Here is a 23,332-nt window from a genome sequence, read left to right as displayed (position 1 = left end):
TTTGTAAGTTGTATTGGACCACCCTATCGCCACATCAAGTGGTTAGTAATCAGTTACCAGGTACTTTATAAAGATAGATACCGTGATATTAGATTCCCCATTTGGACTTGATTCGACAGGATCGTCGAACTCAAATAAATCCTGCTGAGTACTCATGGTAAAAAATAATCAGTTGGAAACCAGTTAGAAAACACTTGTAATATTAAGTGCTTTACGAAATAAAAAGCGAAATTGAAATTCAGAAAAATGGTTTCGTATGAAAGAAGGTCGCGTGTCACGTTCTTGCTGATTAATAGACTTGGCGGTCATGTGAAGGGGATGAGTGTCACGCGTCCACGTTTTTGAGGTGGCGTGACCTGTGTACAACATGAGGTAATCATCGCAACTGACTCACCCGAGGCCTCACCACGCCGAAGCTACCCAGCCAACTCCAACTTCACCTCCCAAAGCTCAATTGAAGCTACCTAGCTACACCTAGCTACCGAACAACCAACCCATTATCGCTATATCAATCGGAGAGAACACAGATATACCATCAAGATGGTCTTCCGCTTCGTATGTAGTCGAACCGCTTCCCTTCCCTGCCCTTGCCTACCCCGAGGTCTGCTCTGCTGTACTTTGCTCCACCCGCTCTGCTCTCTAAGCAAGCCAGACGGATGCAGGCGCATGCGCGTTGATTGAGCAAAGTTCAGATCATCACAAATTACAGCCTCCATCGCATCTCCACCGCCAAATCCTCTGAACTTCTAGGAACCCAGTGCTAACACATCACCATAGGCCAAAACCCTCGACCCAATAACCCTCTTCCACAACCCCTCCCTACCCGTCTCAAGTAACGTCCACAAAATCCTCAAGACCGCGTCAGCCGCAGCGCAGGAAGCTTCATCGCCCATCGGGCGCGGCGAATTCACGCTCGAAGTGACCACTGCCCCACCAACAACAGACCAGCTGCGCAATATTCTCGAATACGTCTCGGGGAATCCGGCGAGCGGTGCGAAGGATGGGGGGAAGCAGTATGCGGTTTCGGAGATTGTGCAGGGGGCTAGGGATGCCGAGGATGCGGTGAAGAGGTTTAAGGAGGATAGTGGGCGGTTTGTGAGGCCTGTTACCGTGGATTGGACGAATGGGCAGGCGGTTGTTGGGGGGGATGAGAGTGCAATCTTGAAGATGGTTAAGCAGGCGAATGAGTAAACTCTTTGGCTTGGAGGATACCTGAACATCAGGGCATCTGGATATCTGGGCGGAAGCTATAGAGGATTGTGAAAGACTTGTGATTGTATTATCGACTACGATACAATCTATGTATCATACAACACAACTCCATTCAGACCGTACCAACCATGCATTAAACTCATACTCGCTTAATCAAACAATGGCCACCCGAGACCAGCTCGTCCGGAGCACAGCGATTGAAAAGAAAATAGACGACGGAAGCACTTAGAACATTGTGCCAAAGTTTCCGTCCGTCGGAATAGGTTTGCGGGGGGAAAGACGTCCAGTCCCTTCAATATTGGGCTTGCGGTGTCTGCACCCGTTAGTCTCATAACTTAAAAGATAACCTTGAGAAGATAGAAGGGACGAACCTGAACGTGAATCCTACAAACAACCCCTTGCTCATCTTGTCGTCCCGCTCCGCCATTTCCTCCAAAGCCCTTTGCTTGTCGTGTACCTCTTTGTACTTGGCCATGTCCGCCTCATTGGAAAAGTCGTCAAAGTAGCCAGCGTCGGTCTCCGAATCCAGCTCGGGTACAAACGGCGGGCGCTGCTCACGCAGGTGATTGAAATCAACTTCGTTGAAGTACTCATGGGCGTGAATTTCCTGAATGTTCTTGAATCGATGATCTCTAGACGCTACCAGCCTCGTGATCAAGTCCCATGTTCGTTTCGACAAGAAGTAATTGGGATCCTCATACACTGGTCGTCGGAGTACCTTTTGCCAGTTCTTGAGGTTTTGCCAGGTCTCATCGACCGTTGCACCTGCAAATGGTGGGTAGCCCGCTAGCGCTTCGAATAGCATGCATCCCAAGCTCCAGTAGTCAACCGTGAAGTCGTACTGATCGCCCTTGAGCACCTCTGGGGCCATGTAGTCAGGAGAGCCCACAATTGACTTTGCATAGTTGACCTGGCGTTCCCGCAGGATACGGTATCCCTGCCGACGCTCGGCCATCGTACGCTGTTCCATCGGGCGACCAAATGGCACCGGAGTGTTGCCCACTTCCTCTAGTTTCACTCGCATTGACTCGATCTTACCGGGGTTTAGCATACCCGCTGCGAGACCGAAATCCGTCAACTTGACATGACCGGTCGAGTCAATGAGGAAGTTTTCTGGCTTCAGATCACGATGGATATAACCCAGGGCATGCAGAGCGTCGATACAGCAGAACATCTCGGCAATGTAGAAGCGAGCATGGCGGTTATGCAGCACTCCAGTGTTGTTGAGTAACGTGCGGAAATCACCGCCCGGTACGAACTCCATCGCGAGGTAGATTTGAGTCTCATCCTGGAACGCATACAGAAGCTTGACGAGCCACTCGCTCTTCGCCGCAGTCAAAATATCGCGCTCGGTGAGGATGTGCCGGATCTCATCCAATTTGAACAGCAGCTTCTTGCTCATGACCTTCAAAGCGCATACCTCCTTTGTATCCTTTTTGGATGCCAGGTACACCTGTCCGTACCCACCCTGACCGACCTGCGTCAAAATTTGGAAATCACCTTGCCGAAGTCTGGTACGACGCTTGCGGAGGTGGGCCCGTTCCCGACCCAGATATTTCAACAATGCGGGCTCATACTCTTCCATCGGTGTGGCTGGAGGCCCGGGGTTTGCTGCGCGGAACTGGGAATGGCGGGTTTGACGATTGTGGACGTAACTCAGTAAGTCAAAGTAATGATCAAGGAAGTCTAGCACTGTTAGAAGTCATACTACATTATGTATTGGGCGGACTTACACAGTTGGGTCACATTAACGAGCCGCTTTACTCGAGGATCCTGCAGTTTCTCCAGCTCCTCCGGGGTCAATCCACGCATTGGCACCTGCCGTCGCTGCACGCTCTCCAGGTCTCGGTTCTGGTACTGTTCATGACGAGAAACCGCAGCAGCAGCTGGGTTAGGACCGAGATCCTTGCCCAGGCGAGTCGAATTTGGGGGTGTATTTTCCTTGTTGGACTTGCGGGTAGGGCTCGCCGGGCGAATAACACTCTCATTCAGGGTCTCATTACTTCTGTTGGGCTTTGTGAACATAGGGTGGTTGAAGTGATTGTGGGTATTTTTGGTCGGAGAAGAAGGTTGCAGTTTCAGAGCCTTGTCAAACACATTGGGAAGGTCGAAAGCACCAGGAGGCATGCGGTTCTTGCTTGGGCTCCCTTGCGGAGTCTGAACTGGGCTGGTAAAACCATCTTCGCGGGGAGTGGAGGGGCGGTCAAAAGCCTCATTGCCGGAGCGAGTATGCAATAGTGGAGGAGGATGAGGGAGACGGAAGCCAGAGCGATCTTTCGAGTCAAAGTCAAGCGTCATGATGGCATAAAGTTCGTATCGTTATTTCTGAGTTTGGTCAATGTCTCAGGAGACCGCCGTGGCGAGGGCGCGATTCTTCGCCGCTAAATCAGTGGGACACAATCCACGCGTCAGCGAAGGCGGCGAGAGGGGTCGAGCAGAGGATTTAAATAGAAGAAACGCGACTGACACGAGGGTAGGAGAATAAATTCCGAGTGCTTGGTTTCAAACAAAGGAAACCCAGAGAGATCCTGGAGGAGGAAAAAGCAAAGAGAATGTCTGTAACACAGTGGGATTCAGCAGTGCGACAGCAAGAAAGGACAGAATGGCTTTGTTTTGAATCGAAGGAGGAACACAGTCGCCAGGGCAGTTCTGGAAGGAGAAGAGAAGAGAGCAACCAAGGAAGCAGCTCTGAGACAAGGCAGAGTTTAAGTTGTGAGCGTGCAAAGAGACGCGAGGGATGGAAGTTAGTTTAAGGAAGCGCAAAGTGAAGCTGGTGAGGGGAAGCGACGACCGAGTTGGAATCGAAGAATGACGACTGGAGCTGAGCGAACCCACTTCTGCCACACTTCCAGTCTTCAATACCTGAATTGATCAACAGCCAGCCACAATATCTCGCTTCCAGCCCGATGATCGCTCATGTTGCCGCTGCCCCTCCAAGGCGTGCCTGGCCTGTTTCCCCAGCAACTCCCTTCCAAGTTCCAGCTGCTCCAGCCAGAACCCAGCCAGGATCTGGGTTTCGGCCGCGATGCTGCGTGTCAACCCCGCTAGTTGCTCGCAAGATCCTATCACAAAAAACAAAAAGGATCGCGGCGATTGTGACAGTTGATCCATCGGAGATTAGTGTGATCGGGGCACCTCAGCCGCAGTCTAGCTGGTCTACTGCCGTACTACGAAACCGAAGACATTTCCATGGCCAGAGGTGGAGTAACAGCTCAATTGCAAGCTATAACAAGCTAGTAAGACATTGTTTCTTGCTTTGGTTGTTTACCCAAGATCCCGAGCGGACCCAGCCCCTGCGCAACCATGGTTCCCAGCCCCGATCTACTCACAGCAACTGGGAACCCACACAAAACAAACGCTGATGTCATCGCGGCATTGCAATCTCAATAACTTTAGTCACTCAGAGCACTCCCTTGGCCCGCTGTCCAGTCTGCAACCACATGTTAGCCACCACTTCATGGCCGAGGCTCTTGAACTCTGGGTCTGCTCACGAAAAATGCCAATCCATACGATGGCGTCGTGAAGGTGATCTTCGCGCCCTTGGGAAAGTGGAATACATCCCCAGGCAGCGCCGTCACCTTCTGGCCTGTCTCGTCTGAGATTTCAAACTCGCCCTCCACGATAATCTTCATCTCGTCATACGTGTACTCGTAGGTGAGAGGTGTGCCCTTTTCGAGACGGTAGAAGCCAGCCGAGATGGGCTTTTCGAGGTTGTACGAGTCGCTGCGAACGTTAGTTTGGCAAAGCTATGGGAGCAAAGGAGAGTAGGCACCTTGAATCAACATCGCCCAGGAAAGCGTTCTCGTTTGCAATCAAAGGAGGCTTGAAGGTGGATTGTGCTTTGGCATGGTACACCATTCCAGTCGGCATTTTGCGGTAGGGCTGGATTGACGAGGGGATCGTCCGATGATAATAGGATATAAAGGTGGCGTAGGGCGGAGAAGCAGTTCGTTTTTTGTCCTTCCGAAGTACATACATTGTACTTATATATATCATTTCACCTTCGCATCCGACCCGAAGATCAAATCCAGCATCAAACTCCCCGGGTACGGCATCGCAATCTCCTCGGATTCACCTTCTGGAGTAGGACGCACTAATTGACAAGCATCTTTCCGATCAAGCGAGCTCCTGGACTAGATTGGACTGCAGAAACCTCAAAACATTGCGTCTCCAACTATTAGGAAGGTGTGTGAGGGGAGAATTGACCGTGAGGGGCAGTTATCTGGGTGCCAAGAAGAAGCATAAGGATACCGGCTTGAGTTAAGTCAGCTTCGTGCTCTGCGATCATCTCATCAGCGAGCAACCCGATAAGGACATTCTCAATCCTCGAGCTCCTCGGAAGAGGAAGGCGAGAGTTTCCTCTGTCGCGATGAGGGGTCGTTCTTGATAACGGGTAGGGCTCGCCCAGAGACAGGGATATTTTTACCCGTCTGGGTTAGGGTTTCCCTTACCCAGTCCAGAGTATGAGGGGTCAAAGACGGCCTGCCGCATCCTTCCTGCTTTCCTTCCTCCATACCGAAGCGAGGTTTGCAGTGCTGAGACGATACTCAAGGTCTTGGAATATTATCCAGTCTCTCTCAAAGATTAGGTGTGGTTGTGGTTATGATGGCGTGCGCGATATAGATTCGCTCTATTGAGCAGCTCATTCCAGGCCTTGGGCTTCCGCAACCACACCTCAATGTTGGATGTTGGAAAGCCAAATGATCCAAGAACCCACAGAGTCGCCTAACCTCAAGTGGTGAAGACAACTGCACCATTGAGATCTTCGCCACGGTACCCCGTACCCGTAGTGGTATGATGGGTGTCTCTCAGATTCCGTACCGTCTACCTGCGTTCATAGTTACCTGTCAAATAAGATAGAACTACTAACTGCCTAGTAAGATGCCGAGAATCCAGTTAGCCTCTTAAATACAAGATACATTCCCGTCTCCTTCTCCAGCTTCCTCCTAGACTCTTCTCTCTCGACAATATCGCTGCGATCTGGACTATCTGGAACCTTACCGGACCGACTGCCTGCCCCTGTCCCGTCCTGTCCCGTCGACCCATGCATTAGTAGCTAGGCCCCAAGCAGAAACCACAAAGTACGTCGTACAGCCAGCAAGGGCATCAGTCGCGTCTGAAACGAAACGCCCTATATATTTTGCCGCAACTGGAAATACAGTCCAAAGAGCAAGTCAGATACATTCTTGGAATCAGAGCCGACTGGACACCTATAACAAACAAGTTTTGCTAATTCATTAATGGGTCAAATTCCGTAGACCCAATCAGTTTCTTTTGCCAACGCAACTTTCAATCGCATTCTCCTGGAAAACCCCGAAATCGATTCCGCTGAACACCCGACTTCAAAGAGCATTTGTACCCAGCAACTATAAAGGAGATAATATTTCGACAAGTGAAAATGTCGAATGTGTCCATGACCCGCGACTTGGAGCCGTATCTGGACTCCCTTCGACTGTACCTAGATAAAGACGGCACGGTCCCTGCTCGATCGGAAACGAAGCCTAAAACGACTCAAGCGGAAGCGAGCCAGAAATCTGGTAACCCAAAGCCTCGAAGTGGCCAAACGAAACCCGGTGGGCTGATGACTCCTAGTGGTGACGCCGCTGCTCGAAGTCATGGGTCACGCTCCTGGTCTCGGTGAAAGGGCGTGCTTCCATTGTCAACCTAGGAATACTGCACTTCGCTCAGTCATATGTCAATGTTCAAAGAGGAGAATTCTCACCTTCCCAGCCCCATTCCTTCATTACATGTACCCAGTGTGACTTGCCTCGAACCGTTTTATCGAAGTCAACATTCTCCAATGGCGATACTGCAGAGCTTCGCCGTGAGGAAGCAACTGGACCACGAGCGGTATAGAATACTTGATCCCTACTCGACGCGTGCCCGAGACTGTTGCGGGAACGCCTGGCACTCAAAGGTTGTTGCTGCTGTTGCTGTTGCCTTTTAACTGCACTTTTATCTCGGCGAGCCCAAACCTCACGAACGACTTCAATACACCGGTCGATAGACCCGAGCATCAACCGTGACTGGATCACGCTCCACCGATTGAGCACCCATTTGCGATCCTCTTCCTGCTCCGCTTCGCACCCAGCGACCAAGAGGGGGTACATCTGAATAATCGTCGTACGAGAGCTAGGTGGCACGGTGGCCAAGAGAATCAAAACCCGTTTCGCCAAATCTGTTGCCGGTTCCGAAGGCATCTCAGGGACAGCTTGATGGAGATATAACAGAGTGGCCCAGCGGTAAGCGTGAGCTGTCTGGAGACTATGCTGAACCTCGGACGTGGGATCCTCAGGAGGCTCAAACCACTCTGGTGGCTCCCATTGCTCCACTGCTCGCTTGAGCTCAATGGCGTGGGATATAAGGGATATCGAATTGGATTCAGTCTTGCGAACACGTTGGATCAAACGGGCAACTTGATTAATGAGTGGAAAGAGCGTGGCAGCACATCCCATCAAAGGATCAATTTCATGCACTGTATTCTGAGGAAACGGAAGCGAAGGAACGTCCACCTCTTGATCGCCATGCTCTTCCTGGGAAGTCAGGCGAGCGATGACATCCATGTAGAGCCAGGTGTTATATAGGAATCGAACCCTCCTGAGATCATTCCCATGAATTCTCCCCTGCATCCCGAGCGCTACGACTTGGGACACCAATGCCTTCGCACCTCGGAGATGTTGTATACAAGAACGAGTGTGTTGATCCCAGGTATCAGCAAAAGCAAGGGCTAGGCTTGTGGCCAGTGCAGCATCCGCTCTCATGCTCTGAATGTCCTGCACCATAAACGTAATACTCTGTCTCATGTGATCGACCCCGTGGACTCTCATCGACGGATTGTTTTTGCTTGCATGGAATGCGGCGAGCGCGAAAACTGCATGATACAGCGCTGGAGTGTCCTTAGCTAAGGGCCAAACCAGGGTTCGCCAAGGGTTTTCGTGTATGCCATCTTTGACGGAAAGGATCCCGCAAGTAGATGTGTCAAAGTGCAAAACCAGCATTTCCGGATGCGCGAGGCTAAAAGCTGGTTCGCCAAGCAGCCCCGACGGCATCATGGGCGGCTCAGGATGTTGAGAGACATAAGGGCCCGTGACGTTGAAGTTACCGACTCTTGATCCTCGGTCAGGCTGCCGTATGATCTCCTCGATCTCATCACCGTCGCCTTCCAGAAGAGCTTCGAAACTAAAATCTTCCTCATCTCGAGAGCTTTCCAGGCTGAGATTAGTAGAGACTTGACTGGTACCAGAAGGAAGGAATAAGTTCGATAGCCATGGAGATTGCTCTGATGGAGTAACCCCCGATAGGGGCGACGCAAATAGGTCGTCGCTGAACCTCCCAGAGCCTGGGTAGCCAAGGATCTGGTCCAGCGAAAGGCCCAATTCTATTCTCTCCGACGACTGGCCTAAACCTTTAGACGAAATATCTCGTGGTGCATTCTGCTGAGAACGGAAAGTGCCAACTGCTTCGATTCCAGAAACCTGGCTTTCAGTGGCCCTGCAGCTATGTAAGGCTGCACTAGCTGCAAGTGGTGATGGACTCCCTGTAGCAAGTGATGTTTGTTAGTCTATGTCAAAAAGATTGCCGGGTGTTGCACCAGAACCTTTCTTTACTTTTGCAGGAGGGCTCCTTCCAGGAACATTACCCTCTCCGAATGAGCGCCATTTAAAGTCCTTCTTGTACCCTCCGCAGTCCACGTTGCGTTTCTTGCATTGAGAGCATGTTGGTTTCGACTCGTCGCATTTCAGTCGCTTTGCCTTGCAGGTGATACATCCTGGACATTGATAATAGGAAGAAGGTCAGCGCACTGCGGACTCATGAACCATGCCTTGCTTCTTTCTCTCCTTCTCTTTTAGATTGTTTGTGCCTTCAGACTTTTGTAAGAATCTGTAATACCGTACCATTACGGCTTTTTGACTGCTTTGGTTTGTTAGTTGTCACCGTTGTAGCGGTCTGCACAGGTGCTGCATTCTCGGTGGAGACAAAGGCAGTGGAGCGCCCAGCAGTTGAGGCGACAGGGAGAGGGTCTAGAATGGCAGACGGGGATGGAATTCTAATGTTCTCCATGCCAAAAGAGAGCTTATATCGCGGATCCCCACAAGCGACAGGGGAGTGAGAAGGTATAGTCCGTGAAAAGTGAAGATAAAAGGGTACAGTGACGTGGTGGAATCGCTGACTTGTATAGTGGACTAGTCGCAGGGGCGGAGACGAGATAGCAACAATGATCTGCGAAGTTGTTCGGGAAGAGATGGGTCTTATTCGACGTGATGGAGGGGCCCACAGATAAGGCGGTTGCTTTGCTGCCGACGATAAAGGACAGATAGGAACCAGACTTGAAGGAAAAGAAGATAAAGTTGAATAGTGCCCCCAAATAGCCCCGAGTCGTGAGGAGAAACCGTCATCGCCTTGATAAGAGCCGGCACTAGAGCAGCAGAATGCGGAGACCTTGGAGCGAGTTGCGAATCGCGGGTGTGCCGATCCAACGCCCAAGACCGCTGGTGTAGCTTGGACTTATGCCTGACTCTTATTGGGGCCTGAATGGCCAGACTCGATGCGAGAGAGCTGTCAATGTGTTCACCATGCAAGGATTAGTCACATAAACGATGGATTGATGTGGATAATGAGGGGGGCAAGCAGATTCGCTTGTCACTTACTGGTGGAGGCTTATCCGCTCCCAACCCGAAATCCGGAGAATGGACTCTTCGCAGAAGGCAGCATGATCAGAAATCAGAATATATCGAAAGCAAATGCAACGGGATCTGAGATAAATTCCCTTCCGATAGGACGGGGAGCGCCACTGAGACGGGGAAGATGCTGGGGATGACGAGGAATCGGAAGCTGGCGAGCTGGACAGGGCCAGACTGTTGGCTCGCAGCAACCCCGTGATCCCTGGGATCCTACCCACTTGGTTCTTGCCAAAAGCAAACCTTGGCCTCGTCGACCGTCAGAGCGGTGCTAGAAGGCAAGTATGGCTCATTTTTTGTACCATCTCGAGTATCACGCCGGCCTCCCCCGGTGTAACGGCGGCTCAATAGCTGAGCGCCTGAAACTGTTGGCATGCATGGCTTGGACCGTTCTGAAATATGTGATGAATATCAAGCAGGAGGCTCACCGTTACACCCCATGAACACCTGCTGGCAATTGGATTTGGGCGCGGTGGCGGAGTCTAGACTGCTTGCTTCTCGTCGTGTTCCTTCAGTGACTGGATCGAACAAAGAGCTGGCCATCTAGAAGATGCGAAGGGGGCGATGCCATGGCAGGGAAGGAGTAGCGATGCATGGGAATACTCTGCAGGATCCCTAGCCAGGTACTAGAGACTTAAGCAGGCTAGGGCAAGTCGTCATACAAAGTATAGTTGCTTTTGCGGAGAAAGAGGACAAGGTAGAGAGATCAGAAGTGTGACTGGCTGTGGTTTAAACGAGGCACGTGGCGATTGGCCCGTCAGGTAGCAAGACAAAGCAAAACAAAAGGCAAGATCAACAAAGCGACCTTCCTCTGACCTCCGAACGGCCGACTTGCATGTCCTGACCAGCACCATCCTTGCAGCCAAGACCATCCCCAGATGTTTCTCCTCCGAGTCCCGGACGAGTTCTTCAACGCCTCATCCTCAGCTTCTACGATGAGTCGTTGTGTGCTTCCCCGAACATTCTCGTCTGTGAGGAACAGCTCTGAGAGTATACACGTTCGTTCTAACAAGCTCAGCAGAGGCCCCTTGCTTCCGCGAGATATATATTAGTCTTACGACACAAGTTCGATGGAACGGCAGCTTCGCTAGAACAAACGGTCGGCGCGACGATCCACGATCTACCTTTTCACATACGAGAGAGACATGGCACAGGACGAGTACGACGTAAGCTTCAGATTGATACTTTTGAAGGATAGGCCTTGAAGTTGAAGGCCTCTGAAATCAGATCGAAGTTTCAAGGGCGCCACTACTGCAATGAATCGGGACACATACAAGGCAGCGGGCATCAATCGCCCCACAAGAAGATCTAGGAATAGGCTGGAGGTTCTTGAAAGTGTGCATATTGCTCTCAGTCCACTAAGGAGCGTGAGACCAAGTGTTCTCGGGTGGTTGGAGTACAGAGTACTTTCGTGCTGATGATGGGATGTCTCGCAGGGGGGAACATACAGACGCGAGGCTGCAGGCCTGGAAGCCCTGACCCAAAATCCAGCTTCCGCCATTACCGCTGACAATATTCAATAGCAGGAGAGTATAACTGATCAGCATCGGTCAGATAGATCTATATGACTATCTGACGCAACGCAAACAGCCGGCCATGTCCTTGTCGCCCCGCGAAGCATGAAACTATACCTCACCCCACGCTATAGAGTGTTGGATACCGAATGAGCATCATTTATCCAGCTTTGAAGGATTCATATTGGCAGTGCGCACTCCTGATTGTCGTAATGCGGCAGCTGAAGGTTGACTGCTATACGATTTGGGTCGCACGGCGTGCGGCGCAGGCTGCCACGAGGGGTGTTAAGTTAAGAAGATAAAATTCAAAACCAGAAATGAGAGTCGAAAAAAGAAGGGATCATGAGCAGAAAACCTGGCAGGACATCAGGCAATCCCGAAGGCAATCAATCATCTCGGAAAGGACAGCATTAGCGAAAATGCGTAAGCTATTACAGGTGACTTCTGGCCTGCGTCATGGCCATCGCCACGGTACCGGTATTCCGGAAACGCTCGGACGTCTGACACTGATTCTGCAAGGGATTTGTCGCAGTCTTGACACCAAAGCGTTGTGACAGGACAACGAGCAGCAACGAAGAGGGAGCTTCTGAAACACTTCTGGTCACCGTCCCGGAAACCCTTCTTGATGTGATCTTGCATTTGATTCCAGTCCACAAATCCCAGCTTCTTGACGTTATCTTCTGTGAGTAATCTTGTCACCGTCCTATGGAGAGGCCCGTCGTTCTTGAACTGTGAGGGTCCTAGGTATGCGCGTTTGGTACGATTCATAATCTCGTCGGTGATGAATGGCCTCATGGCTTCGCGGAGTATATACTTCTCCTGTAGGATTTTGTTGACTGGGTCATATCGAACCTTCAGGCTAGGTGGAATTCGATTCGCGAACTCTGTGACGTGATGGTCGAGAATTGGTGGTCTTGTTTCAATTTGGTGAACCATGTCAGCGCCGTCTCCGATGTACCGGAGAATATAGTTTGCGAGAATGGACTTGGTCCATTGATAGCTCGCCGAATGCAAAGGATGCCATTTTTCTGAGATATTTGAGAGTGTCTGAGCCCCAAAGTGTTCTGCAAATGCTGTCTCCAGATCGTCTATTGCGTATGTTGCTGTCCAAGTAGCAAACGGCAGATTGCAGAATGAGCTTACCCGAGCAAATATTGACGAATTGTTGAGCATTCGCTTTGTAGAAGCAGATGAGTTAAGTGGCGGTGGTATGGTTTCTCGGCCTACTTCAAACAGCTCGGAGCTGTCTGTCATCTCGAACGGAGGTGGGGGCCATGAGAAATCTGGCTCAAGGAACATCTTGGAAAGCATGTCAGGGTAGCCTCAAAAATGTTCGTCCGAACCCTCGCCTAGTTTTATTAGCGGGGTAGAATAGCTAAGTAGCTAGCTGGTCTTTACCTGTGAGGATGACTTTCTTCCCGTGAGAATGGACCAGTTCTCCGACAGCAACTCGGCCCATTCCATTGACATCAGGGATGGGTGTTTCAGTGAACCAAACAGTATCTTCAAACCTCATGGCGATTTCTTCTTCGTCCATAGTAACCGGGTGCAGGTCAACGCCTAACCAGTCTGCCGTCCGTTGTGCGATATCTAGGTCGTATTAGACCGTTCCATAGAGCAAGAGCGATATATATTCATACCTGATTCGTCTACTCCACTATCCTTCCCGAACCGAATTGTATAACAGCTCATCTTTGAGATGTCACCACTAGGATCATTACCCAGGCTCTCTCCTTGCTTCAAGAGGTGCGCGGCCATTCCTGCGATAGCGGAAGAATCCAAACCGCCGCTTAGGTAAATGCCGACCTCGACGTCAGCACGGAGTCGCAGTTTCACTGACTCCAGCAACAGCTCCCTGAGTTTGAGAACTATCTCTTCTTCAGTTTGAGGGAAATGAACCCTCTGGTTCTGTAAGCCAAGGCGCATTGTTGCGTGCTTAGTATGCTTACCTTGTCAGGATAGTCCAGGTTCCAGTAGGTATTCACTTCAGGAAGGTTGAAGTTCTGACTGATCAAGTACTGACCCGGCTCAAGCTAAAAGAACGATAAGTTGGGATCAGGCACACAACATAACTGAGCCTCTGAACTTACTCGGTATACTCCCTTGAAATACATATGGTCGTCCCACAGCCAACCCTTCGCGAGGAGATTCTCGACAGACCACTCTGGCTCCCATGAGAATGACAAGAAAGACTTCATCTCGGTTGCAACCAGCAAATTATTGTTGACTACCGTATAATATAGTGGCTTGATTCCGTATCTATCGCGAGCGGCGAACAAGAGTTTCCGTTTTGCGTCCCAGAGCACGAGGGCGAACTCTCCCCTTAACTTGGAAAGGAAAGAGATGCCGTAGTGACGGTATAGAGCTATGACAATCTCGCAGTCACTATTGCCCTTGAAGTTATGCTCATGGCACAGTTCTGCGCGGTATTTCTCGTGATCGTATAGCTCTCCGTTGACGACTGCGTGGACGGTCCCTTCATCGTCGTGAAAAGGCTGGTCACCGGCGGGGCTGAGGTCAATAATTGAGAAACGCGCATGTCCTAGACCTAGAGAGAAGAAAATTGTCATACTATGGCCAGGAAAAATCGGCTTCTTAGCAATGACTTACCTACATAGTGATCAGGGTCGAACCACTGGCCTCTCGTGTCTGGACCCCGATGCTTAACCAGTTCCAGGCTTGCATTCATCTGGCTATGGAGTAGCTGTGGATCAGTACTGTCATCCCATTGAGGGATATTGGTGCCTCCTTTGATGCTGAGAAATGCTGTAAGCCCGCACATGGTGAATTGCTGTTGACGGAGACCAAATGCCGAGAGCAAACTATGGGGCGAGGATGAAGTTCAGGTCGTTTATATGAGAAGCACGAAGGTCTGAGACACTAGCTCTTCCCTTTGTTCAATAACACTTTTCTCCAGGCAAGGGCGGATATAGTAGAGGCCCACAGACGCCGAATCACGCAGTGACGATGTCGATCCATAGTCTGTTCCAATAAGTATTTTCCAAGGGGTTTGGCCGGAATCGCCAGCCGATGAAGTGCTCTAAGACGTGCAGATGCATGTGTTCGCATGACAGCGTTCGTTTCTTGACTGGTCTAGGTCGTGGAGTCTGAGATTGGGATGATTGAAGTGGGAAGGCGCGTGGATGGGAAGAACATGGCCCCCGGTCCACACTCCACAACCACAGACCTCACAGGTTGATCCATTCCTTCCCCAGATTCCATTTCTATCTCAAAGAACGCCTCCTTTATGCGCCAATTGGCGATCTATGGACCCCCAACATTGTAAAATTGGTTGAGTGATGCCAAAACCACGAGCACATTCAACACCGTAACACAGAGCATGGTTAACCTTCCATGTTGGGCAGGGATCCGGTCAAAACGGTGCGCTATGTACCGAGGAATGCAGGGCATACAAGATCATCCACACTAATGCACCTCAAAGTGACCCCCGGCGTTGATTGCGAACCGGCTGGGAACTCCGGTTTTCGACCACCAATTCTTCATTGTAGCGGACGAGCGGTGAGGGGTTCGTTATCAAGATTGCTGACGTGGTATTATAGGAGATTAGAACGCCTCATGGGCCAACATTCGAGTCCGGCGATGTCAGAGAAGTGCCGCCGGCACTAAGGGATTCTTTGTTCTCGTGCATAGTGGCGGCTGTTGGCCCAATAAAAACAAATTGTCACTTGTACCAGGAGCCTCCCTGGACTGGCCGGGAGCCAGTTCAGACTCAGGTTGGGTCGTCAAGACTGCGGAATGACTTTGAGCATGTTTACATCTTGAATGAAGGACATGCAACGGTCAAGTGTTCTCGTCGGTGGCGATCATGGCAAAACCACTGTGTTAGATGAAGCCACAAGATCCCTATAGCGATGACAAATTGACTCCGGTTACCTCCAACTTTGTTTCCTGATCGAATCGAGAAGTTCGACCCAGCGTCCTTCTGCAAGCCGCCCTCGGATGGCGCAAAAATCGGGGGGCTCTGAATCCGATACTGCAATTGCTGGGGGCAAGTCCATGACCAATTCGCCAACAGCGGCGCTTGTCGTGTCTCGGAGTCTATTTCTTTGTGACTTTTCTGGCCCGAGACCCGAGACCGATAGATTCCTGGAGGTAAACGATATACCAAGACCTCTACCTGCCCGCGCACAAACAACTTACAGACTGCGTTTCCCCCATAGTGTCTGAGCACCTCCCCCTGGTCCGGATCTCGACCAATGGTGTTCCCAAGGCAATTCCTAGGAAAGGATAGAGAGACGTTCCGCTTACCCCCACTTCTGTACCGGCTCCTCATATTTGCACAGTTATATGATAATTCGGTTCGACTAACACCTCTTGATTTGGGACGCCGTGGGGAATTTGGTACTCGGCGGAAAGACTGGCTTCTTCATGATTTCGTAAGACACGAGGAGAAAGATATCCTTGGGTTCCTTGTCTGGAATGTCAGTACTGGGTCAATTCTCGAGCTCTCGGGTCTTACCCAGTTGTCCAGAATTTGTTTAGCTGCTTTTCTGTTCCAAAAGGAAGCGGCGTATACGGGCGCACCCTCCACAAATCAGCATTTTCGACAGGAAATGTGATGGTTTCTTCTTCAGGTTTCAGGTGTGAACTGAAGGATCCTGGGATACCAGTCTGACTCCGGAAGCTGCAATTAGGCATAGCATGTTGGGTTACTTCTCACAAAGTATTTGCCTTATGATGGAATCCTGCGGCAGAATATCCTTGGGCAATAGACAAGGACGAATACTCATTCGCGGCCGCTACCCCAGAAGTCAAGATCACCGATGCTCCATGGCCAAGGTCCTGGAAGTCGGTATTCTGGATCTCGGGGGCAAGGATCAACAGCTAAGACAGTGCACACTTGACGGGTCGAGATATGGGGGGCAAGCGAACCACAGCCTCCGTCGCGCGTCAAATGCTTCCCAAATAGGGCTATTCTCCAGAACAACTATAATCCTATTTCAAAGTCTTTGTATACACTGCCCTGATTGCAGCTCGGTGATTGGTAGGAACCCGGTGGGAACTAAACCGATCGTGGTCCAATTTCGCGCCGCTAGACAGCTAATTGGATCTGACCGCTAATAGCTTGACGACTGGAATCGAGACATTGAGGATGTTACAAGCTCATAGCTTCGGCAAGCTAAGCGCTTTTATCATAGTCAATATCTCTCAGGGCGTTTGGAGCTGGATGTGGAATCTGCCTCGCCCCGATGAAGTCAGGATGAGATCGATTCCAGGAACAGATCAACAACATCCTCCTCCTTGTCAAAAGCATTATTGCACTACCGAGCCCTGAGCACCTCAGAATGCTTGTTTCGAAATTTCTTCTAGGCCTTTCATGCGCCATTTCATGGGTCGCAGCCTGCACCGAGCCAGACCCCAATAACCCTCTCGATGACCTTTTCCAAATCGGCGAAGATGGTCCAGCTCCCCTGGAGACATTGGGCTATTTTATCAATCATGTCGGCCTGCTTCCAACAAATCTTGCGCCCCTCAAGCATTTCTACCACGACATTCTCGGCATGCGCCTAATCTTCGACGTCCAACTGACGCCCGAGTTCACCATCACCTACCTCGGCCACGGCCAGGGCGGACGCAACGGGACAGGCTTCCAAACCGGCGAGGAGTTTAACCGCGAAAAGAACAATCTAGCCGGCCTTCTCGAAATCGTGACCTTTAACGTTTCAGACGACACACTTTTGGGGTCTGTGAACAGCACCAACACTTTCGATCATATCGGCCTCGTCGTTCCGGATATTGTCAAGGCGCAGGACTACCTGATTAGCAAAGGTTGTTGAGGTTCTCAAGCCATACGGAGAAGCCATTGAGATGTTCACGGGCCCGGTCAACAATGCTTTCGGCATCGACGAATATGCTGGTGTGCATGCTGCCGCGAAGCAGAGGCTTATGGAGGCACAGGGGATCATTGGGCTGCCACTGCTTCTTATGATTGCTGATCCGGATGGCAACTTGGTTGAAGTTCAGCAGCAGGAGCAGCCAGCGGGTGTACTGTGAGGATGAAGTTAATGAGGGTGACTATGAGCAATGGGGATGTACAAGTAAGATGATGTATAATCAGTCTGGTGTTGTGATGGCTGAACTAGAAGATGAATATGAAGTTGTAATAATTCGCCGATCCGAATAGGCCATTGTGAAAAGAATGTATAACTCACTCTGTAGAACCTCTGATCCGATCTATAAACACTTGCCGATTCTCGGACCGCCAGCAAGCGGAGGATTGTGAATCATGAATAGTGACTCAGCATTGGTTATCCCTGTATAAGCGAGCCGCGGGGAACCGGCAACCCCAGAGTCTCCGGCCGAGGTCGCTCATCGGCCGAACCATAACATCTTCAACCTCCTTTATTTCTCACAAAACCTTCTTTCCTTTTTGTTTTTCGCTGTTGCATGATCCTCTAACGATGCTACGAACAATCCCTCGTCGAATTCCTCGACGCCTACTCACACTCTCAGCGACCGCTGACGGTCCCTTTCGTCTCGCTCTCCGCCCCTTCACATGCGGTTATTTGCGGATGTCGCCGTCATCGCTCCCGCCCGTCCAACCACCCGTCTCCTCCGCACTCCCCGGCGACTCATACCAGCTTCTGTCGACCACTGATAAAGCTGGGGAAGCGGAGGACGCACTCTACGAGCAACAGATCAAAGATGTTGAGGCTTGGTGGAACTCTCCCCGCTTCGAGGGCATCAAGCGGCCGTACTCCGCTGCCGACGTAGTTAGCAAACGGGGTTCATTGCAGCAGACGTATCCTAGTTCGTTGATGGCGCGGAAGCTGTTCAATTTACTTAATGAGAGGGCGGCGGAGAATAAGCCGGTTCATACAAGTATGTTTTCTGTTTCTGGGGTAGATATGACGTGCTGACTCGTGGTACGCAGTGGGTGCAATTGACCCCGTACAGATGACACAGCAGGCTCCTCACCAGGAGGTCTTATACATCTCTGGCTGGGCGTGCTCCTCGGTCTTGACTACGACTAATGAGGTCTCACCGGACTTTGGAGATTACCCCTATAATACGGTGCCGAACCAGGTTCAGAGGCTGTTCAAGGCCCAGCAATTGCATGATCGGAAACACTGGGATGCGCGGCGAAAATTGACACGTGAACAACGACAGTCTACTCCTTACATCGACTACATGCGACCGATTATTGCAGATGGAGACACGGGGTAAGCTTACTTTCGAGGTGCAGGGAATGTTTGGCTAACGTATGAAAGTCACGGCGGTTTGACCGCTGTCCTTAAGCTAGCTAAGCTTTTTGCCGAGAACGGTGCTGCGGCTGTTCACTTCGAGGATCAGCTTCACGGAGGCAAGAAGTGCGGTCACCTAGCGGGTAAAGTCCTGGTTCCGATGGGAGAGCACATCAACCGACTAGTAGCGACGCGTTTCCAATGGGATATTATGGGCGTTGAGAATCTCGTGATCGCCCGAACAGACTCCGAGAGCGGAAAGCTACTCAGTAGCGCTATCGACGTGCGAGACCACGAGTTCATTCTCGGAGTTACAGAGGAGTCGGAACCTCTAGCAGAAACCCTGCAAGCGATGGAGAGAGAAGGAGCCGCACCATCAGAAATCGACGCCTTCGAACTGGACTGGGTCAAGCGACATAAGCTGGTGACTTTCGACGAAGCCGTCGACGCACACCTTGAAGCCGAAGGCGCCCCTCACTCCGCGCGAGACGCATACAAGAAGCGCGTCAAAGAGAACCCAGACCTTTCCATCTCACGCCGACGTGTCCTGGCTAACGACTACTCCAAGACCTCCGTCGTCTGGTCCTGCGACATCCCGCGAACCAGGGAAGGGTTCTACCACTACCGCGCAGGCTTCCCCGCCGCAACAAAGCGCGCAAAGGAATTCGGTCCCTACGCGGACCTCCTCTGGGTTGAGACCGGCGATCCAAACGTCGAGAAAGCCGCAAAGCTCGCGGGTGAAGTGCGCGCCACTCACCTAGGCAAGAAACTCGTATACAATCTCAGCCCGTCGTTCAACTGGATGGGCCAGGGATTCGACGAGGCGTCGCTGAAGTCCTTTATTTGGGATCTTGCTCAGCATGGGTGTGTACCTACCTTCCTTTCCTTCATGCACTTTAAAGATTATAAGCACACAAAACTAACAATTTCAGCTTCGTCCTCCAACTCGTCTCCCTAGCCGGCATCCACAGCGGCGCAACAATCACCTCCGAGCTCTCCCGCGCCTTCAAGGACGACGGCATGCTCGCCTACGTGAAGCTCATCCAGTCGCGTGAAAAAGAGCTCGGCGTTGATGTACTGACGCACCAGAAGTGGAGCGGCGCGCCGTATATGGATGGTATTGTGGGTACTATTCAGAGCGGGAGCAGTAGTAGTAAGAGTATGGGAGAGGGGAATACGGAGAAGGGTGAGTCGATTCCTTTCCTTGATCTCTTAAAATGAGGGGTTTGATATTGGCTAACTTGAGTGCGGATGCAGGCTTCTAGATGAGGATTGCGGTTGGAACTCCGGGTGGAAGTTTTGTGAGCCTCGAGTGTAAATCAAGCTCCGCCAGGGAGTGGCTTCAGATATGTATGATTTGTTGATAGAATCTTAGCAAGCAAATACTTACGCAACCCGCTATATCTTATCTACTCAACGGCTCATAAACCCAAACCCTACGTCTATCCCCCTGGCCAGTAACATAGCCATAACTTCCTTAGCTCTAAGCACTAAAGCCTCCTCAACAAACCCCCCAAATACCTCTCCACGCGTTCAACATCATCCAACCCCGCAACAACCCCAATATACCCATCCGGCCTCACAACGACAACCGCCCCACGTTCCTCATCAACGCCATAAATCTTATAAACGTCATCGGCCAAATCATAGCCGCTGTAGAAGCGCATCTCGCTGTGCGTCTTGAGTTCGGCCGGGAGGTCGCGCCACGTAAAGTCTTGGCTTCCTGTGTTGCCGAGACGCGGGTGGATGACGACTTGTTCGATTGTGGATGCGGGAAATTTGGAGATTGTTGTTGAGAGGGATTTTATGGTTCTGGTTGACTGGCCGGTGGGAGTTAGGAGGTCGGAGGACGTTAGGAGGAGGATGCGGAGCCGGCCGGTTGAGAGGAAGTCTGTTGATGTTAGGGTATAAGATTCATGAGAGAAGGAGATTCTTTTTTTTTGATTAGAAAGACGCACCATCATGTAAATCGCGTCTATTCCCGTCCGCGAACCGCTTAACCTTCACATTGAGCAATCTCCTCCCCGGATGCAAAACACCACTTAGATAGTCCGTCCCGTGGATGGGATTCCTCTCCCTATCTGCATCCGTCGGCTTAACGACGACCAGGTTCTCGGGATACTCGATTCCGCAGCCGCTCGTGAACCCGTTGCCTGTGCTGAATACTTCTAGGAACTGCTCGTGCGTCAGGGCCTGGCCAATGCCATCCTCGGAGCCAATTTTGCCAGAGAACATGGACGAGAAGGCACGGTCGAAGTCGATGAGCTGCTGCGCAATGGTGTGTCGTTCTTGGTGGTATGTGTCGAGGACGGGGTCGGATTTGGCACTGGTGGTCTCGCCGGGAGTAAGGCCGTGGATAGAGTAGATGAGTTTCCAGGCGAGGTTGTACGAGTCCATCATTGAGACGTTCATCCCTTGGCCGGCCTTGGGACTGTGCGTATGGCATGCATCGCCGGCAATGAACACCCTGTTGACGCCCTTGGAGTCCTTCACTGTGAATTCTCCAGACACGCGCTGCCCAATTTGGTACGCGGCCCACCAATCCACTGCACCGTCCTGCTTTGGCTTGATATAATATGGCTTGAACGCATCTGCAGCATGCTGGAAGATTCCTTCAAGCGTAACTCCGGCCCTGCGCGCCTTCGCACCCTCTTTCGCTTTTCGATCATCCCCAGCCTCGATCTCAATATCAGGAACCTGCACATACAATCTGGTGAGGTAGTCGCCCGTCGCAATGCGCTCGCGCGGAATAACCATGACCGACCCCGCAGGCGAATGGATCGCAGTCCGCCGCCGAATATCAGGGAAATTGGTATCAACGACCAAATCAACAACACCCCAGATATGGTCTAGCGATTCACCCTCAAGGCTGAGACCCATGCATCGCCGGACATTCGAGTGCGCACCGTCCGCGCCAACGAGGTACTTTGAGCGAACTGTCCGTCTAACTTTCTCCTCCCCCTCCTTCGCGATCTCAATCTCCGCGACGATCGGGAACTCCGCGTCTCCTGCTTCGTCGATCTTCACGTCGACGAGCTTCGTGTTCCTCTGTATACCTCGTTTCGAGTACCGCAGCAAGTCTGTCTCGAGGATGCGCTCAATCCGCCCCTGGTGAATCGTGACCTCGTGCTGGAACCGCGCGGGCACACTAACGTCGGGCACGATCGACGTCCGCTCAATCATATCGCCGTCTTTCTTCCCCGTCGGATTCCAGAACGCGACTTCCTCCATGTGACATCCATCATTGAGGATCTCGTCTGCGAGGCCGAGAGATTTGAGGACCTCGAGCGTTCGCGGTTGGAGCCCGTCTGCTTGTCCGGATTTCAGCGTGCCGGGCTTCGCGTCGACGCAGAGGAGGGAGGAGTCGGAGAGGCCGTAGCGGGAGAGGAGGAGGGTGAGCATGAGCCCGGCGGGGCCGGCGCCGACGACAACGACTTCATATTTTTCTAGCTGCTGTTGAGATTCTGATTCTGAAGGAGGAATTGGTGGAGGTTCGAAGGCGGGGGAAAGGCGGGGTAGAGGCGGCGCGAAGGAGGGGAGGACGCGCAGTTCGCGCGAGGAGGCGGAGAATTCCGTAAAGACGGGCATGATCGCACAACTCTGTCGATAATACAATCAAAGCAGTAAAGAGTGAGAATGATTAGCAGTCAATTGCAGTTTATGCGACTGAAAGAGCGAATTGATATAAGACGATCGCTAGTCGGAGAAACCCCACCTGGCTTCTGGATAACAATTATTAAAAGATGACTGATTCTAGTTCCGCGTCCACTGCTCCCTTTATATCCGTCCCCAAGGACATGGCATGTTCTGTTGGGGAGAGATTCCCCGGCGCCGCTAATTAATGCTTGCAGGGGTGCGAAATTGGTCTCTTGTTAGTGCTGTGCCGCAGAGTAGCATCGCAACTCCTTTGCCTGTCATCATTCTATCGGACAATTGACTACGGGACATTGAGAGTACCTAGATCCGAGTCTGGTACAGACATAGACTTAGAGGACATGTAAGAGATGCCATTGCTGGTAATCATCATCCGTACGTATCGGAGCTTGAACTTCCCCGAACATCTGCCGTTGGACCCCTGCAAGCGACAGACCCCTAACCATTAAAAGCCTTAGTATAGGTGGTGACATGCATCTACTTTCAAGCCTTTCACTGGTCAATCGCGACCTCGATCCTGCGCACGCGGGACATTTCCAAATAATAGAGCACACGAAATCCATATACTGCGTATTCTGAGTCCGCGCTCTGCGCGATTGATGATCAGCTACTATACGTATTCCACCATCAGTCTAGAAAGGTTGCTGACTGGACAGCTTCATGGATATACGGATATACCACGCGGAGAATCAGTGAGCTGTACCAATGGAGCATCATACCCCGCATCAGGGACAGAGAAGTACTCCGTAATACCGGTTCACTTTCCGCACGAGCCGCTCAGGTCATGTTGGATTCTTGAAGCCCTGCCACTTGTTCGGCAACATGTACGGAGTCGAGCCGGCCAAAAGTGATGTAAAAGCGGCACAGTGCCAAACTCCGGACATGCGAGCCTACTCAGGTACACTTTCACCGGTAGCAGAATGTGTTGTAAACTTACAACTTGTCTGCGTGGCGGGGCCCTCGGTAGTCGGTACCTGTACCTGGGAACTTCGGACGACGCGAGTGGCCAATCAGAGAATGCTGCAAGCGGCCCATTTCTCGAAAGTCGGTGACAAGGCCGATGCGTTCT

The 23,332-nt window shown here is 51.5% G+C and overlaps 8 protein-coding genes across 8 annotated transcripts; 3 read left to right on the top strand and 5 right to left on the bottom strand.

The window, feature by feature from the left end:
• Positions 1–540: 540 nt before the first annotated feature.
• BDV17DRAFT_292578 (uncharacterized protein) lies at positions 541–1,191 on the top strand (the record flags this gene model as incomplete). The annotated part of the gene is made up of 2 exons (XM_073762404.1): positions 541–555; positions 778–1,191. The coding sequence occupies 2 exons, from the start codon at positions 541–543 to the stop codon at positions 1,189–1,191; spliced, it is 429 nt and encodes a 142-aa protein (XP_073614411.1).
• A 246-nt stretch (positions 1,192–1,437) lies between these two features.
• On the bottom strand, positions 1,438–3,510 carry BDV17DRAFT_282628 (serine/threonine-protein kinase; the record flags this gene model as incomplete). The annotated part of the gene is made up of 3 exons (XM_073760231.1): positions 1,438–1,525; positions 1,584–2,898; positions 2,946–3,510. The coding sequence occupies 3 exons, from the start codon at positions 3,508–3,510 to the stop codon at positions 1,438–1,440; spliced, it is 1,968 nt and encodes a 655-aa protein (XP_073614410.1).
• A 1,102-nt stretch (positions 3,511–4,612) lies between these two features.
• BDV17DRAFT_292576 (cupin domain-containing protein) lies at positions 4,613–5,082 on the bottom strand (the record flags this gene model as incomplete). The annotated part of the gene is made up of 3 exons (XM_073762403.1): positions 4,613–4,642; positions 4,704–4,935; positions 4,985–5,082. The coding sequence occupies 3 exons, from the start codon at positions 5,080–5,082 to the stop codon at positions 4,613–4,615; spliced, it is 360 nt and encodes a 119-aa protein (XP_073614409.1).
• Positions 5,083–6,914: 1,832 nt separating this feature from the next.
• On the bottom strand, positions 6,915–9,771 carry BDV17DRAFT_299168 (Zn(II)2Cys6 transcription factor; the record flags this gene model as incomplete). The annotated part of the gene is made up of 3 exons (XM_073763825.1): positions 9,108–9,771; positions 8,810–8,980; positions 6,915–8,749 (listed from the first exon to the last, which is right to left on the bottom strand). The coding sequence occupies exons 1-3, from the start codon at positions 9,271–9,273 to the stop codon at positions 6,915–6,917; spliced, it is 2,172 nt and encodes a 723-aa protein (XP_073614408.1). The 5' UTR covers positions 9,274–9,771.
• A 2,023-nt stretch (positions 9,772–11,794) lies between these two features.
• BDV17DRAFT_299167 (asparagine synthetase B family protein) lies at positions 11,795–14,186 on the bottom strand (the record flags this gene model as incomplete). The annotated part of the gene is made up of 8 exons (XM_073763824.1): positions 11,795–11,916; positions 11,968–12,687; positions 12,748–12,753; positions 12,803–12,994; positions 13,045–13,306; positions 13,354–13,437; positions 13,495–13,952; positions 14,015–14,186. The coding sequence occupies 8 exons, from the start codon at positions 14,184–14,186 to the stop codon at positions 11,795–11,797; spliced, it is 2,016 nt and encodes a 671-aa protein (XP_073614407.1).
• Positions 14,187–16,710: 2,524 nt separating this feature from the next.
• Positions 16,711–17,419, top strand: BDV17DRAFT_292572 (VOC family protein; the record flags this gene model as incomplete). The annotated part of the gene is made up of 2 exons (XM_073762402.1): positions 16,711–17,163; positions 17,195–17,419. 2 exons carry the CDS (start codon positions 16,711–16,713, stop codon positions 17,417–17,419), a joined length of 678 nt encoding a protein of 225 aa, XP_073614406.1.
• Positions 17,420–17,826: 407 nt separating this feature from the next.
• BDV17DRAFT_299165 (methylisocitrate lyase ICL2) lies at positions 17,827–20,093 on the top strand (the record flags this gene model as incomplete). Its single annotated transcript, XM_073763823.1, has 4 exons — positions 17,827–18,247; positions 18,300–18,588; positions 18,637–19,473; positions 19,542–20,093. 4 exons carry the CDS (start codon positions 17,827–17,829, stop codon positions 19,828–19,830), a joined length of 1,836 nt encoding a protein of 611 aa, XP_073614405.1. The 3' UTR covers positions 19,831–20,093.
• On the bottom strand, positions 19,834–22,328 carry BDV17DRAFT_125948 (putative phenol monooxygenase). The gene is made up of 2 exons (XM_073754075.1): positions 20,568–22,328; positions 19,834–20,500 (listed from the first exon to the last, which is right to left on the bottom strand). Exons 1-2 carry the CDS (start codon positions 22,195–22,197, stop codon positions 20,100–20,102), a joined length of 2,031 nt encoding a protein of 676 aa, XP_073614404.1. The 5' UTR covers positions 22,198–22,328; the 3' UTR covers positions 19,834–20,099.
• Positions 22,329–23,332: the final 1,004 nt, after the last annotated feature.

Source organism: Aspergillus undulatus, assembly GCF_047715775.1.
Source record: "Aspergillus undulatus strain CBS 261.88 unplaced genomic scaffold BDV17scaffold_33, whole genome shotgun sequence".
Lineage (NCBI taxonomy): Eukaryota > Fungi > Ascomycota > Eurotiomycetes > Eurotiales > Aspergillaceae > Aspergillus > Aspergillus undulatus.
The sequence above is the reverse complement of the archived record's forward strand: the minus strand, read 5'-3'. Positions and strand labels throughout refer to the sequence as shown.

Coding starts and splice junctions, on each gene's coding strand:
- BDV17DRAFT_125948 (XM_073754075.1), bottom strand. CDS start 22,197: ATGCCCGTCTTTACGGAATTCTCCGCCTCCTCGCGCGAACTGCGCGTC. Junction 20,501..20,567: donor TAGACGCGATTTACATGATG/GTGCGTCTTTCT, acceptor TAACATCAACAG/ACTTCCTCTCAACCGGCCGG.